The 17,603-nt window shown below is 41.7% G+C and overlaps 1 protein-coding gene across 1 annotated transcript in view; it reads left to right on the forward strand.

Moving 5' to 3' along the window:
* The window catches only part of NLGN2 (neuroligin 2), a 498,268-nt gene that overhangs the window by 417,136 nt on the left and 63,529 nt on the right, over positions 1 to 17,603 (forward strand). Inside the window, exon 3 of the mRNA XM_078669344.1 lies at positions 1,568 to 1,624. Coding sequence (XP_078525470.1) covers positions 1,568 to 1,624 — 57 coding nt within the window. The remainder of the gene's footprint in view (positions 1 to 1,567; positions 1,625 to 17,603) is intronic.

A 17,603-nucleotide genomic window follows, 5' to 3' on the forward strand; every position in this document is an offset into this window, starting at 1 on the left:
TCCATTCTTTTGTTATTATCTGGAGCTTCCCATCCTCTGCTCCCTGTGACAGCAACAACAAACTGCAGAAGGCGCCTACATCAAAGTCACTGATGGCATAATCCCCTAACCACACAGACACCCATAACCCACGTCCCCAACCCGAACTAGCATTAAGAGTGCAGTCGACTACGACCTCGCTCTAATATAGAAAAAAACTTTGACAAAGTCTATCCGGTTTAATTAATTTGCTAGCACAGGCAACATCAGCAAATTAGAGCAAGAGAAGGGGAGTGAACCACAAGAGAAGACAGAGAGAGCTAAGCTGTAAACGGGAAACATCCTTTACAACGAAACTTTTTCCACGCAGTACCTTTACAACGCAGGAATTACAACACAAGTCGTTCCAACGACTTGCGCTGGAGGGCGCTGTAGGATAGGGAATAGTTTCATTTACTATCCAAAACCTTCCCTACTATCCACGGGGACTGGAGTTGGAATAGTAAATTAAACTATTCACTATCCAGCGCCCCCCAACGCAAGTCGTTGTAATGACTTGCGTTGTAAAACCTGCGTTGTAAAGGCATGCGTGGAAAAAGCATGCGTTGTAACGACATACATCCCTGTAAACTAGTCCCTCATGTAGTCTAGTACAAGCTATTGAGAGGAGTCGGAAGGATACTTCCAAACAACCAATAGCATCAGGTGAGAGATGAATGTTCCACAGGGTTGAGCCAAGATATGATTGACAATGTCTCAGGTCAATGGCTGAAAGAGAATGATTGATGAAAGCCAATCATTGAAAGGGGCGGATCTAAAGCGCACTCTAAGTATATTGTTAGCAATTGGTGTGCTTGACAGCTGTGCTTTCAAAACCTCTGCATGAGCCATAAGGGAGCTGCAAGGCTCTAGACTGGCGGGTAAAATTGACATCTGAAGCCCGCAGATGATGTCCATATCTAGTGCACTACGACAAAATACACTTTTAAAGTATATTCATGGAAAAATATAAAATGCTTTATTATAAATATTCCTGGAGAGACGGAGTTGACGTTTTTTTAAAGACATACAGAAATGTTTGTCATTGCCAAATGGGGAGGGGGATGGACAAATTCTTTTCTTAGACCTTTTCACTCAAAATACACCCCTGCACTTTTACTTCTGCTTGGAAATTTCTGTGTTTCAAGGAACAAAAAAATCCCTGGTTTTGTTGTATTTGGCAACATTTACGCTGGTTTCTTAATTGCCATTGAAAACCCCTTTATCTGAAAAATATGACTCTCCTCTTCTTGTGATTTTCTCTGCGGATTGACCATTCTCTTACCTATATAAAAAAAAGGCGTAAAAGACATATTTCGTGGGGACTGTGCAATTGTATTTATTGCTAAATTTACTTCCACAGATGAGATTGCAGTTTTTCTTGACGTTTTTGTCTTTTTTTGAAAAAAATATGCTGTGTTTCGCTAGATAGTTTTTTTTACTTTTTCCTTTTTTCCGCAATAATCCTCTTTTTTGAACTTTTCTCTCTCTCTTTTCCCCCTCCCCGATTTTTCTTCTTTTTTTTCTTCTTTTTTTTTCTTGGTCTTAGGTCCGTCCCCAAAAAAACATGAAGACCCCGGATCTAACGTTCCTCCGAGAGACGAAGGTATTTTTTTCTTGCATGTTTTACAAACAAAAACCATGGTTTTTCCTCCTTTTTGTCTTGATATTTTTTTAAGGAAAAAAAGAGAAATTTCTTGTGAGCTTCGTGTGTGGATTTTTTTATCTTGTTCACTTGTTCTTTTGCTTATTTTTGGAAAAAAGGGGGAAAAAGTAAAAAATCTTTTTTCTTAAAAATGATTGTTGTGGAGCTTTGCTTGGATGGCAGGTCTGGTTCTATTTTTGAGGAGGGAGGGGGTTCTGGTCTGTGTTGCCTCACCTAGTGGTAGTGCGAATTTGTGCAAATATGAAGACGGGATGGGTGGGCGGAGCTGGCCGCAGGGAGGGCACAATTATCCGCAGTCTGGGGTTGATGTTGAGTATATCCAAGACTGAAATCCTGTGATGAAAATCTACAATGCGAATGATGTTCATAGCCCTACCAAACCGTCAAGGCTGTAAGTTATTAATGCACTGTAGTTCGCAACAAGGAGAGAATTACAGTCCGATTATTATACCATATCATGCCAAATCGAGATCATTACCGTAAAAGTACTGCACCATAATCTACCAAATTGTAAAAATTACTTGAAGTTCTACACAATACTGTCCAACATCCAGAGTATTGATGTTTGGTATTAACAAATACTGTGTCATATTCTTAGTATTACTGTAGACCAAAGTGTACTCAATCTGAAAAATTACTCTCAGAGTACTACTCCCTAGCACAACAAGTACAAAACACGACAGTTGTGGTAGTAAACCACAGTGTGAAAGACTCAATGATTCAGTTTTGGGGCATTCACACATACTGTGCAAAATCTAAGGAATTACTGTAAAAGTATTACGCCATAGTATCCCAAGACCATGGCCTTTCCGGGTGAGAACTTATCATACTGAGCCAAATCCAGAACATTACTGTAGGAGCAATATACATGTCAAATCCAGAAAATGTCTGCAGGGGTACTTATTTATAGTGTACCAAATCTGGAACCCTGCTCAATACCTGTTTGAATTCAGAACATTGCCAGATGTGTACTAGATCAGAGAATGCTAATTCCAAAGTTGTATTCTATTTGTACTTCAACACAAGGTATCTTATCCATACCATGTCTGTAGGTTGATTATGACATAGTGTGTCAAACCATCAGCACTATTGTAAAAGTGCTACACCATAGTGTACCAAATCCAAACCATTACTGCACAGCACTCCTGCGATGTACTAAAACGATGCGATGTACTAAAACCTAATATCCCTCTTCCACGGAATTACTGTTAAAGTTTTAGACCGTGTCAGTGTCTAATCAAAAACATTACTGTAGGTATTCTACAACCTAGTTTACCAAAGCCTGTTTACATTACTATTAATGGACTAACAATGCTCAGGATTTGGCACAACCTGCAATGCTGAGCATGACTTTAGTAGCACTATGCCACAGTCTGCCAACTACAGAGCCTTACAAAGCATGTAAAACAGAATCTGGTGTATCAACCAAAATCCTTATTATTCCTATTCCTAATATAGTAAACCACCTTCAGGTCAGTCTAGTTAATCTACTAAAGTAGAGTGTTACAAAGGCTGAGTTTTGTGGGTGTACTTACTTTTTATTGACTAAATACAGATTACTACTGTTGGGGTACTCATGCGTGCAAAACATTGATATAAGTAAGTAGTATTAAATCACTGTGTTGGAAGTCCAAATATTACTAAAGGGGCTGCTGCATCTTAGTGTATTTAATTCAGGAAATTACTGTAGCAGCACTACACAGTAATGTACCAAATTAATGGTATTTCTGAGACAGTACTAAAAAACAACACGCCGAAATTCAAGTCCTAACACTGCAAGAACTACACAATTTCGCCTCAAATCAAGAAAAGGTTTAAAGAGCAATATAGATGGAAAAGTCAGGAACTACTGTACAGATGCAATGTGTACTTAAACATTTCTTGTTTGAAGGCTTTATCCATGGTATGTGGCATATTTAGCCTTGCTTTATGGATCACTGGTGCAATTTGCAGAGATTTTAAATCTTATTATTTTTACTTCAGCATTGTGTTATAAGACTTTAGCTTTGATTTTAGGATCTTAGCATTGTTTTTGAAGATGTTTGCATTCATTTAGCTGTCTTTAATGTTGATTTGAAGAAGTTCATGCCTGAACTTAGCGAAATTTGAGTATTCAGTTTTGTGGCGATGGACTTTAGGTTGCTGTAAAAGAGTTTAAGAAATTAGTGCTTGTCCAGCTTCATTGGGACACATTTTAAACTTTGTTTTGAGGATTTTATAATGTGTACATTTAGTAGCTTTTATTAGTAGATTTGCTGATTTTAATCTTGATTTGGGGGTGTTTGAATATTACAGGATGGATAAAAGCAGGGCTTAGGTTGAGGACCTTGTTGGGAGATTATAATGTTTAATCGGCGGCGTGTTTTTCAATTGGGTGAATTTTGTAGTGCTGCTTTGAAATGTGTTCATATTAGAAGAGATGGGCTACTTTGAACTAACAAGTATTAATGATGTTTGAGAGTATATTTTTGGCAAAGAGCTTCTTAACACTGATGTTGAGGTAGTTCACATGTTCGAAGCCTTATATTGTGGTGTTGAATGTTGTTGTACACATGGTGACACCTTGTGTACAATTTTGATGTTTTTGTTGGAGTGTTTTTAATTGGTGTCTTCGATCCTGAACACAAAGTTAATATTTCATTTTTAATATGTGGGCTGTTAAGTTCAAATGTGAGTGACGTTGATTTCAAATGTGTAGAGTTTGACTTAAAGCATTAAGGCCATTGATTCCAAACAGATTGATGCACAAACTTGGATTTCAAATTGAGGGGTGTATGACATTATGTCACTTTATTATAAATGGAACCCCCATTGAAAACAAATTAGCGAATCTCTTCTTTGAAGCGATAACATGTGATCTTAGTCTACAGAAGTGTGAAGTTGATTTGGAATATACTGATGTTGAGTGCAGTCGCTTAATGTATGATTGGTATCTTTGTGTACAGTTCTTTACTTTTCTAGCTTCCTGGAGATTAATCTATGAGGTTAGGTTTATATTCTGTAGTGTAGAGTTTGGGAACTTTGAGGTTGAGTTGTGCCTTTTTGTTTTGGGTTCTGGCTTTAATGTTAAATTAGGGGTTCCTATTGGATTTGGGACATTATTGTAAAGTTTGTTTTGGTTTTTGGTACCAGGAATGACATGCGTTGAGGCCAAAGTGTTTGTCGATGAGTTGTGATTCTGTGGTTTTGTACTGAAAGTATATAAGGGGAGTTGTGAGTAATTGTAAAAATTTGATATTGAATTAACAGTATTTGTTATTGCGATGGAAATGATTGATGTTGAGCTAGTAGTTTTGATGTTATGTTTCGAGCTTTTTGTTGTGTTGATAACCATTTATGTTGGATTTATTTGACATGTTGAATGTTTTGTTCAGTGGGCTGTGGTCTCTAGTTTCTGATCTCCAATACAGATAAGGGGTTTCTTATTGAAGTCGGATTCGGCATGCTTGTTTGGAGTTGTTGAGGCCTCCATTGTAATACTCGGCAGGCCACTTTTGCGGAGACAGAAACCTTGATTGTTGAGTTAGGAGGCCTGCTTTGTTAAATTTGTAGGGCCTGATGATGGAGGAGGCCTCTTGTGGGAAATATGGTGGCCTCCCAAAAGAAATGTGATTAGTAGTTTAAGGGGTGGCTATCCCTCAAGTAATAAACAAAAACCTTGTCAGGGTGTTGCCCTCAAAGTCACTAAATTAACCTGAGTTCACCCCCTGGTAGCTATGGCACAGAGCAGGCAGGCTTAACATAAGGCAGTGTGTAAAGTATTTATTCAGTACTGAAACAGTAATAAAGACAAATAAAAAACAATAAAAATATCAAACTGAATTAGAAAAATAGAGTAAAATCCAATAAACAAAATCACACCAAAATGACAAAAATGCAACATGTGGAAGCAGAGATATGAAATGTTTACATTTTAAGTAGGAAAAATGACAAAAAGCACAAAGAGCCAATGATAGTCATTTGAGGCTGACAGCCATGAAGCACCGGTTTCATTCACCAACTAGGTTTGTCCAGATCAAAGATTTTTCCTTCTGACTGAAGGCCTTATTTATTATTTAGCAGACAGGGTTAACTCCTTCAGGGCAGCAGAGTATATTACTCCATTACCTTCACAAAGTCCCCATCAGTCAAATGTAGAAACGACCGCCAAGACAGCAGTCATTTCTAAAGCATTAGCAGGAATCGCCATCCCAGCGGCTCCTGTCAATGCTTTTGAAAGTTTCACAGACTGCTCTGCCAACAGGATGGAGCCAAGCGTCAAACGTATTTTATTTTTATTATCAAAAAGTAAATCCCAAAGTATGATCTTTTTGAAAATAAAAAAGGAAGGCTTCCATCACCATGGCAGCTATCTCCCATGGCGAGGAGGCATTTTTAGTTTTCTACTGGCCCTTACCAGTAGAGTTTACCTTGCGGTGACGGGCAATAAAAAATGCCTATATGTTCACCCATTTAAATTAGGTGGCTGGACATATAGCCGGTTCTTCAACAGCCCTTACTCTGTCGGGTTATCAGAGAAGTTTGGTCACGGCGGAGGCAGAGTAGTCACCACTGTGGCCATACTATGCTCCGTCTGCATTTAAGTTGGGCGAGTGGACCATCATCTTGGTAGTAAGGATGCTCCGTTGCGATGGACTATCCTTACTGCCAAGATATAAAACAGGCCCTTAGTCCTTCAGTCCCAATCCACAACAGGAGTACACATCTAAAGCCCCCAGGACACCAGGGGAGGCACTTAGAGACTCCCAGGATTTCAAGCAGAGGCCAACAGCACAGACCACTCCAGGTACTGTTGCCACTGGTCAGCTGGGCAGTTGCAGCCTAAAGAGGAGGTCTGCCCTTGGAGTCTATTTCTTGTCTTGGGTACAAGAAGGGGGGTCCAGTCATTCAAGGCTCCTTTCAGGTCACAGACAGCAGGTCCAGTCCTCTTCTAGTCTTCCTCAGGTCCAGCAGGATTGTGAAATAAGTATGCAGAGATGCCACATTTTTGCTTGAAACCACCTATTGAGAGGGAATGACTCCTTGACACACCCTAACCAACAAAGTAAAGGTTCCCAGGGCCAATCCTACCCTCTGTGGTTTTTTCCAAGATGAAATAAGTCTTTATCTACACTAAATTTGGGCTCTGAGGTCTGCGTGCATGTGTGACTAGTGTACTGTTTGGTAATCCCAGTTTCCTCCCACATCTAACACTAATTCTCAGTTTGAAGCAGCCACTGTACCCATAATAAACCCAGAGACAGATGTCTAGTAGAACAAAAGCGGGGTTTTCCAGCAACTGGACAGTACACAACCGAGAATTGTCCTGGCAACCTGCATCTATCCTTTCAAGTGCACCCCAAGTGTTATATGCAAAACCCAGAGACAGATGTCTTGTAAGACAAACGCCAAATTCCCCAGCAACTAATCAGTAGATACAGAAGAATTGTCTTGGCATTCTGTTTTCATCCATTCAAGTGTGCCCCAAAGTGTTTTATTTAAACTTAGCATACCTGTCAGGGAGGTTTGAAAACTCTGAGAGAATTTGACATTGTAATATAAAAAAGGGTGCTCACAGCCTCTACCCTTCTGCTGAGCTCAAAAGAGTCATCCCTGCCCATTTAGGTTTACCTGTCAATCACAGTGCCTTATTGTGTAGCTCCTTGGAGGCGTTTTATACCTTTTTCACACTTATTGAAATGCTAATCCCTGACTGTTGGAGAGCAAATGCACATTAAACTTGAGCAGCCTCAGGCAGGAAAAATGTATGTTTCTAAAAGTTACTTTTCCTTAATATTTATCACCATTAAATTGGATTTTTCATAACATGTGAGTTAATTGCTTTTCTAGCTCGTTCCTTTCCCGTGATACAGTATTAGTATTTAATATTGCATCCCTGTGTTTCTCTATGGACTTTCACCATTTAAGGAGTACCACCCTGAACCTGACTCCCCAGCTCAAAGTCTGTATCCTGAAACTGAACATGTGCCTGGCAGTCGAGGACTTCTTAGGTGGACACATAGTCCACCCTCAGTGGTCTGTGCTGCGTAAACGTTGGCCTTGTGAAGGTCTCCTGTCCTCTATCCCTGTGACCGTGCAGGCAGCACCTCCAGCTCAGATGTAGCCTTACCAGTGTCAGCCTTTGTGCACTCTCCTCTCACAGGTGGTAACCCCTGATCCTCTGGTCCTCCCACTGTGAATGGCATCCACCACCTACTCCTTACTTTTCATCTGGGCATCTGTGCCCTCCATTTAGAGACAATAACCACAGGATTCCATGTTAGCTGTCAGACTCTGGGAGACCGCCATGCCAAGCTCTTTTCTCACCTATGGGAGCTCATTACCAAGAAATTAGTAAATGGGTATGAGGGAACTGATAATGGCCCTCCTCTGGGCAAGTACCCAGCAGTGACCCCATTCACTCGGACTTCCTGGAAGTGATATCTGCTTCCCTCAGGGATTACCATCTTACCTTCTGGGTCAACCACAGTATGCCCCGCCTGCTTCTCCTGGTACTTACCTCCCCCATGGCTACTTTGGTCACCTCTGTAGAAGCCCCATCTGTGGGTGGCTTCCTGGGACATACAAAGTCCTCCTTCTTATGCCCTCTCTAGAGACAGTCATAACAACAGGGTGGATAAAATGGCCATCACTCATTAAAATCTCCCCTCCTGTGCCCTTTGGGGAATTTTTCTGTATTAACCTGACCTTTCCCCTCCCGGGAGGGGGGCCTGAACCACTGTTGGTGTAGTCACTTAAAAGTTCCTTTTTAACACTTTGGGGCTAATCCAGAGGTCAGCTTCCTTCCTAAGCTCTCTGGTCATAGTGAGCTGACACAATTCTATAAATCAATTACTTAAAATGCACTCCTTCACAACCAAACTGTACAAACTATCATAATCTTTCACTTTGCTTCCTTTCACCCAACCCTCCAATGCCTTCCTAAAAGAATCAACAAAATCCACTAATGACTGTTGTGACTGCAACTGGCTATCCCTGAACTTCAGGTGATACTTTTCAGGGGCCAGACCAAACTTAATAATAAATGCTTCCCTTCATGGGGGCCTACTTAATCTGGTCAGCTACATCAATAGTAAACAGGTTATCCCTCCCCGCAGTGGGCATGTACATATGCAGGGCCATCTCATATGATGTAAATCACTTATCTATGTCATTCCCAGCCACAAAGCTATCCACCAGGTCTCTGGGGACGTGGACTCTTTTACCTCTCCAAGGCACTTTATTGTCGCTGCAAATATCTTAATTGGACCCAGAGGCCCTTTTGGAAGCCAGGTCCAACTCTGGCTGGCTCCTCTCTTGGGACTTTATTTATAAAGGAAAAGGGGACGACCCAGTAGCCCAGGGAGCTGGGCGGGACAATAACTAAACAATAAACCAGTCCCTGTGGGGGAGTGTAGCCCTTGACTACCACAGCAATAGTGTTATTTTAGGTAAAGTAAAAAAAACTCTCCAATTAGTAAGTTTCAGTTATGCATTTATACAATTATTTATTTATACAATATATTCAGTTATACAACTCGATGTTCCCAAAAACTTAAGGTGAAAAAATTGAGTATAAATAATTAATTTAGAAAAAATAAAGATTGGCCCAATTAAAACCAAAGCCATTTAAAGATCCCAAACTCGATTTTTGCTGTCAATTTAAAAATAGATGTTTTTTAACTTAAATTAGGGCGTGGTAGTGCGAAACAGAAGCCCTGGATCTCACCACTGAACACTAATGTAAGAAATTGGGTTATTAGTTAAGGAGGGTGACTACCCTCCTGCAGTAATAAACACATTTGTCCGGGTTAACCCTTGAAGTCACTAAATTAACCGAGCTAAACCCCCTGGTATCCGTGACAAAGAGCAGACGCGTTTTACTTAGGGCAGTGTGTAAAGTATTTACCAAAACTGTATTGAAGTAAAAATCCAAAGCAAAAAAAATAAAATAACAAGTTTGGAAAATAAAGTAAAATAAAATAAAATCACGCCAAAATGACAAAAAATGCATTAAGGGAAACCGGAAATGCTAAAGTTTCAAATAGAAATAGCACCAAAAGGCACAAACTGACAAAGATAGTCAATCATGGCAATAGACCAGGACACAGGCACAAATTGAGGCTGACCATGATGGAGCACGGGACGGAAACATCCACCAGTTTCATCCTGGTGAAAGATTTTACCTTTTTGTATGTTAAATCCCAATCCACCACAGGAATACATTTCTAAAGCCCCCCACAAACTCAGGGGGGGCACTTAGTAAGTCACAGGTCATCAGGCAGAGGCTAACTGCAGGGTCCCGTAGAGGTCCAGTTGCCTCTTGTCAGCTGGGCATTTGCAGGAAATGCCTCTTGCAGCATGTTGTGTCCCTTTAGCTTGAACAGGAGGTCAGTGGTATGACCCTTGAAGAACACTTCTTTGCATAGGATACAAGAGGGAGCAGGTCCAGTCCTTTACTGCTCTGTCCAGGTCACAGACAGCAGGCCCAGTACTCTTCTGTTCTTCCTCAGGACAAGCAGTGTTCTGAACTGGGTGCCTGAAGGTGCTACATTTGTGCCTGAAATCAGCTAGTGGATGGAATCATCCTAACCAATGGGGTAAAGTTTCCTAGGGCCCACCCGACCCAGTTTGGCCGTTTACAAGATGGTGAAAGTCTTCTGCCACACTAAACTTGGGCTGTGAGAGCTGGTAGTGTGTGGGAAGCATATCATGGTAATCCTAGTGGCCTTTCACATCTCATACTAAAATCCAGTTTGCAGCAGCCAGTATGTCTATAATAAACCAAGACAGAAGTCTGGTATAACAGAAGCAGGGTTCTCTAGCAACCAGACAGTGGATACCCAAGAATTGTCTTGACAACCTGTTTCCTTCCTTTCAAGCACACCCCAATTGTTATATGCAAAACCCAGAGATAGAAGTCTGGTAGGACAAAAGCAGGGTTTTCCTGCAACCAGATAGTGGATACATTAGAATTATCTTTGCCTCCTGTGTCCTTCATTTCACATGTGCCCCAAAGTGTTATATGTAAACCAGAAGACCTGTCAATCAGCATTTGACACTAAAGCAGGATTTGAAAATGTAACGTCAAAAAGGATGCTCAGAGTCCCCACCCTTCTGCTGAACTCAAAGTAGTCATCCCTGACCATTCAGGACAATCTGTCAATCACAATGAACTATTGTGTCACTTCCGATAAGACTTTCACGCCTTTTTCCACACCTATTCAAATGCTAATCCCTGGATGGAGAAGTTGGCGAGCGAATGCAAATTAGCCCCCAATAACTTCAGGCAGTGAAACTGTAACTTTCTAAAAAATAATTGTCCTTAATATTTATTTAAAAAAACTGACCTTACCATTGAATCAGATTTTCAATAACAATTGAAATAGTTGTTTAAACATTATTCTAGCTGGCTCCTTTCCAGAGATACAGTATTACTATTTAATATTGCCTCCCAGTTTTTCTGTGTGGGCCGGCCAGCCTTCTTCTTGTGAAAATAGCTTAGGGGTGCTGGTCTCCATACTGACATGTTAACTTTAAATTTCTACTTCTCATGTTTTTCAATTCCATTCACTCTGCCTTGTGAACAGCACGGGGTGACTTATGAATATTTTAAAGTAAGGTATTTACCTGTCAAAAGGGTTTGTTTTGTGAGGTGGAATTATACTTTTTACACTGCTGCAATCAAGCACTGTCACTGTAGTGGGTTCCCCCTTAGTTGCTTCAGTCCACTTGTGATATTTAACCTACAAATCCTGGGTACATTTTGTACCCTATACTAGAAACTTATAGCCAAGTTAAATATGCGTGTTAGGAGTATGCCTATTTTATCATGTTTAAAGTGGGCGCACAGGAACTTACTATTGGTTAGCAGTGGTAAAGTGCACATAGTTCTAAAACCAGCACAATATAGAGCTCAGCAAAAGGCAAAAAACCTCTGCAATGGCCACACAGTAAAGGTAGTTGTCCTATACCTCTGATATGGACTCTGGAGAATTTAGAAGCGTTTGTGGACATTTCATTTACTTCTTTGTCTTTGTTTTTGAATGTGATATTCTTTGATGTGGGTGGGATTGTATTTGTAAAGGAAACACTGATTTTAAAAGTATGGGCTTTTACTTAATTAATTGAAGCTTGGATTTCAAATGTGAGGGTCTCTGACATCAAATACAGCTTTGATTTGAAATTTAAAATATTTCATTCTAGATATTCCTCCATTGAAACAAAATTAAGCAGTTGTCTTGTTGTTAAACTTGCAGCATGTTTTTCTGTCTTTGATCTAAGTTAAATAGATGCAATGGTTCATATTTTAATATTAGGACTTGGGTCCTCATGTTTATTCAGGAACTTTAGTTAGATCCCTGCGAGGTACTTTATGATTCAGCTTTTTTGAGATGGTGTTCTGTAACACTGAGTTTGATGTTTACTGGGTCTGGACATTAACTTTAAATAAGGATTTCCTAATTGAATCTAAGATATTAACATCCAATTATTGTTTTGGGGGTAGTGTCGCAGTATTGCTAAGCTGCGTTATTTGAGTTTTTGTTGAATTGTAATTTTGTGGTTTTGAGTTCAAAGTCCTAATTGTTAAGCTGTTAATCTATGTTATTGAATCTGCAGTATTTTTTTGAGTTGGCAGTGTGTGATGTTTGATATATATTTACAGAGGAAAATCATATCAGAGCTACAAAACATTAATAGACATAAAGCATAACAGTGCTCCCGGCTACTGAGGCAAAACTTTATAAATGCGAAACGTAGATCTTGTGTCACAGGGTGTGATGTCCTTGCTCTTATACTGTATATATTTTTTATTTAAAAAGGTGTATTTTTATTTTCATTTGTCACTTTTAAAGGTTACATTGCAGGCAGGTTGCTTTTGATGCTGAGGGCATTCATTAATTTGATGGCCTTTCAAATTGAATATGAAAGTTCAATTCAGGCTATTATACTCTAAAAAATATACATTAACAGTTTTGTGTGTTCTTCAGTTGAGTAGGAGAATTCTTAAGGTTCAATTTGAAGTCTTTGATGTTGAGTGAGATGCTGAGTTGTGGGACAGTTGCATTTTCAGGTAGAACCCCTTTTTTATTGAGTACAATATCTTAGATACTGTGGTAGGAGCATCTTTACTGTAAAGCTTAATATCGTTCATAAAGTTTCTCTTTTTATTTTAGGATGTCTTTTTAGTTGTTTCTTTGACAGGTGATGATCTTTGATGCTGAGCTTAAAGTCTTTCGTCCAGTTAGCATCTCTGGCAGTAAATATTGGGTATTTGCTGTTGAGTAGCTCTCCAGATCCGTTCAGTGCAAAGATTACTGATGTAGTATTGCACAGGCTTTGGGCAGTTCCTTGATTTTCTAATGAACCTTTCCTTGCTGTTGATTTTGGTAGCATGGCTTTCTGGCTATTTAGTGTTGAGCACTTTCTTCTATGTTTGCGGTGTCTTTAATACTAAGCTGGGAATTTGATTTGTGGGGGTATTTGTTGCTGAGACATAGGTTTTTCTGTTCCAGCTGGTGGTATTTTGTGTTGGAGACTTGGTCTTGAGTGTTAATCTTAGGTTCTTGGGTGATTATCTGAGCTTCTTTATTGTTATGTAAGTTTGCCTTAGATATGGAATTACATTGGATTAGATGTGGCTTTGGTTGGAGGTTTATAGTACTCAGGCACTGGACTTCATTGTTTAATTAGCAATCTGTAATATATAGGTGTGCACTAAATATTTGAGTTGTCAGTGGAACAGACTAAGGGGTGGATTTAGAGTTAGGTGAATGTGGGTTAGCTGCCAAAAGTAGCAAATGCCCCGTCCGCCCTATGTGGAGGATATTTATGTCCACACACTTAACAGGCCAGACTGGTACCTAAATCTGTCGCCTCGCTAGTCTGCTTTTCTAGCATAAGGAGCGTAGAATTGGCCCAATGTCATCCATGCTGAGCTAGGAAAGTGACAAAGCCCTTTTGCCATTTTTCAGGAAAGTCTTTAAACATAGGATTGGCACGTGATATCCATCCCATGCTGAAAAACGACAAAGGTAGTTTACCATTGCAGGGACATCAATAAATCTTTAGGTTGATCAAAAAGCATAAAAACGCATCAGGAATTAGTAAACGCAGCTGCTGACACATGTTTCCCTCTTGCTACAACTGGTCACAGAAGCATAGTTAAGTCCAGACATAAGTAAGCCCCCAACATTGGTCCAAACCAAACACATTCAAGCTTAAAGTGCTGCATAAGTTATGAAACACAACAGTAGGGAACTCTTGCACAGGCAAGTTCACCGTCTTCAAGTTTTGTGCAATCTCTTTAACCCCTTGGCCGCGGTGGTAATTCCGCTGTGGCGCTAGGTGGGAGGGGGGGCTGTGCGGCACCACCATGCTCTTGATGGAACCACTCCCTCATAAGCCGCGGTGGCGCTGTGCTTGTGACGGAATGGTTCCATCACGGCCCGCCCGCTCAATAGAATGCACCGCGCAGGCGCGAAATCAGCGCCGCGCAGGCGAGGTGGCCGGCCGTGTCGGAACCATTCCGTCACCAGCACAGCCCCACCGTGGCTCGTGACGGAATGGTTCCGTCACAAGCGCGCAAGGGGTTAAAGGTCCTGCTATTGTGTGATCCAGTATAGAAAGCCTGCAATTCAGCACTGATATATTGTAGGTGGAATGGAAGTGCCATTTTTGTACTTGAAGCATATTATCTTTTTCACTCCCTTTCCCTAGTGACTAACCACACCTGGTCTCTTCAGCACCCATACTTCTTAGCACTGGCGGGAAAAGTCCTGAGCCTCGCTGTTTGTTCAGCGAAGCACTGTATCTTCACTTGTACAATGGCCAAAAAGATTAGATCACAAATAATATTAAAGCATATTTGATCAAGCTGGATTGCAGAATCTAATCTGCTATGGTTGGCACACAATGTATTAAGTAGATCCCACTCTCTGCAGTTACAGACCCTGCTGATACCGGCCTTTGAGGAGTCCCATAGTGCAGTGTTTATTTATTCATTTATTTATTTATTTGTGTATTTTATATAGCGCACAGCTACCCCAACGGGGTGTCCCGGCGCTCAAGCTCACACTACTAGATCTTGCATTAGGACATTTAGCAGCAACAATATCCTGGGTTCATGTTGACTTCTTCCTCATCCTCAGCCCCTGGCACCAGATATAGAAACAGTCCCTCTTAAAGTGATAATGCCTATGTTTTCTGTATCATTCACAGATCACCAGTATGAATGTAACTGGCCAGTGGTGCGCAGAGATCCTTAGGGGGCAGCTCATATTCCTCTGCTGCCCCCTTACTTCCCTCAACTACAAAAAACAACATAATCAAAGCATGGGATGTGCTCACCAAGTGTCTGCATGGTAGTTACTTTACATGGTGGTAGGATTCTGGGATGACAATGTTTGTTCATCAATAATGTCTCACGGAAAAGGCGCTGTCGACAGACCACCATCTACAGGTCATCCTGGACTTTAAGAGTCCATCTACAGGTCATCCTGGACTTAAAGAGTTGACAATGTGAAATTCCAATGACTGGGGAGGTCACAGGCCTCTTGGCCTGCACTCCTCTGGAGTAAAGTGCATGATTTGAGATCTGCTCCAAGACCTTCCTGTAAATACCTCTCTTTCAGTCATGTGCTGTGTCTCCCAGTCTCATAGGCAAGTGGCTCCCTGGACCTGCCAACAATATTCACACCTTGGATATTCCAGGACAACATCAGAGAGACAGGACCCATCTCCTATTGTTCACCCAGCATGTAGATCTCAACTGCCTTTTGCAGGACCTTCACATTGGTTGCCTAGCTCCCAAGCAATGCAGAAAGCGTTTGATACTTATCAGCATCGGTACCCCAATGCTCGTCTCTCCACACTGAAGCACCATTACCGTCAGTGCAGAAACTCCTTCTCTGAATATGCATAGAAGAGGACGAAAACACGTCCTAACTTATCATATCCCCAAAATCAACAGAAGAGTAAAAGTTCTACTTGGTTTCACTCAATCCAGTTACACTCACCACTGCAACAGGAATTAGTGGCAGGTTGCCAGAAGAGTTATGCCATAAGATGGTTAACATAATTTGAACAGTAGAAATACTGCTGCTATTGGGACACCCTATAAAACATTAATTATTGTTTGTCTGTCTCTTCATGACATTCTACAGAATTCTTTCCCTACCTGGGATGTGTTCACAGAATTATGCTTTATTATCAGTAAAGAAATTAATTTTATCACCTTCCACTTCTCGGAACTTTGCCAGAAACGTCATTACATATACCACATTTTGTTCACATAAAAGGCAATTTCTTTCCTCAACAGATAATATTGCCTTCTGGACAATGGGCCCACACTCAGGAAATTCTTTGACCGTCCCACAAAGCAGCCTGTGTGAGGACCTAAAAGCTAATGTTATTACGCCTGAAGCATTCCTCTAGATCCTTCATCTTTTCCTCCAACTGCTTAAGCTCGGTCTTAAAGAGTTTCATGAGCTTATCAATACATCTCAGGCTGTCTTGAAGTCTGTCACCTCTTTTCTCAGCCTCATTTCCCTGGCTGGTAAGTTCCTGAGTCTCATCAGTATATCATCTGCTTTGCGTGTCAGCATACCAGTCTTGACAGGGACAGCAGTTCTTGGTCATGTATGGTGAAGGGGCTACAGTCGAAGCAAGTCCTCCGGTATCAAGGTGGTCTCCTCCGCCTAGCTGTGGAAACTTCCCTTTGTGGAGTCTGCACACTGTGACTATGCACCTAGTCCTGCACAGGAGGAAGGTTCCATTCCTGCTGCTCACTGATCTCTGCAAACAGAGCATTACTAGCCCCAGTCCCACCACCTAAGAAGGTGTGCAAGCTCATGACCTCCTGGTACCTGATTCTAATACCGTTACTACTCTCTCCACTACCAGTGGGACTTCATAGCCCTTCAAATGGAGCGTAAAGCATGTCTGTGCTGGGCGGGGCTTTGTTACTGAAGGTGTAGGAGGCAGGGCCTCTAAGCTGCCAAATCAGAGAGGGGGTGGGTCTAGGGACCCCCTCCTTGTCTCAAATTGGTTATTATCTTTCTAGGATTGCTAAGGTCGAACAATTAAGGGTGTTTTTAAATTTAAAAAAAGGTTTGAGTTTGGACGGTCTGTCTTGTAGAGATGGGATACACCACATAGACCGCATCCCTGGAGGTGGGAAGGGAGGGTTTTAGGCATCATTGAGAGAGGATGTGGCATAACAACAAGAGCTGCTGACTTTGGAGCTGGGGAACCAGGTTCGAGTTGCGGGGTCGGCTTCAACATTTTGTGATTCTGGGCAAATCACTCAACCTTCCCATGCGTACCAAAAATGAATGCGTCCTTGCGTAATCTGTAACGAGTGCTCATGTACAGCGCTCCAATACCTTCGGGTCGAGGTTGTGCTATATAAAACTGCACGCAAAAAATGTAGGCCAGGTGCTCAAGTCTTCTCTTCCAGGAAAAGGAAGCATGGCCCAGAGGACTAGGCAGTGAATCACTCCTGCCTTTCCTTGCAGGGCACCACAGAGCCACATAAGAAGGCGATGACACCGGCTCTAAACGGTAAGTGCCACCTGGAGGCAGGCTACCCCGCCTGCGCCTCCTCGCAGGTAAACAGGCAAGGATGGAGGAGAGCGGGAAGGAAACTCACCTACGAGTGTTCACAGCCCAAGCCCTTTCTTCCCGCCCACACCACCCACGCTTCCGCCGGCAGCGCTGTGGGGGGGAGGGGCTGCCAAGTGGCGCCCCCTCTCACTAGCAGATGGTGAAGCACCTCCCACAGCCTCCACACTCCTCCTGCCCAGACCCCTGGGGTGTAGGGAGCCTCATGGCCGCCGCCAAAACCTTCTGTCTGCAAGAGAAGCATCGTCTGTCAGAAGAAACATATGAACCCCCCAAACAACCCCTGCAGAAAAGTAATTCAATTAAAAGCCTTCGC

This window comes from Lissotriton helveticus, chromosome 12 (assembly GCF_964261635.1).
Source record: "Lissotriton helveticus chromosome 12, aLisHel1.1, whole genome shotgun sequence".
Lineage (NCBI taxonomy): Eukaryota > Metazoa > Chordata > Amphibia > Caudata > Salamandridae > Lissotriton > Lissotriton helveticus.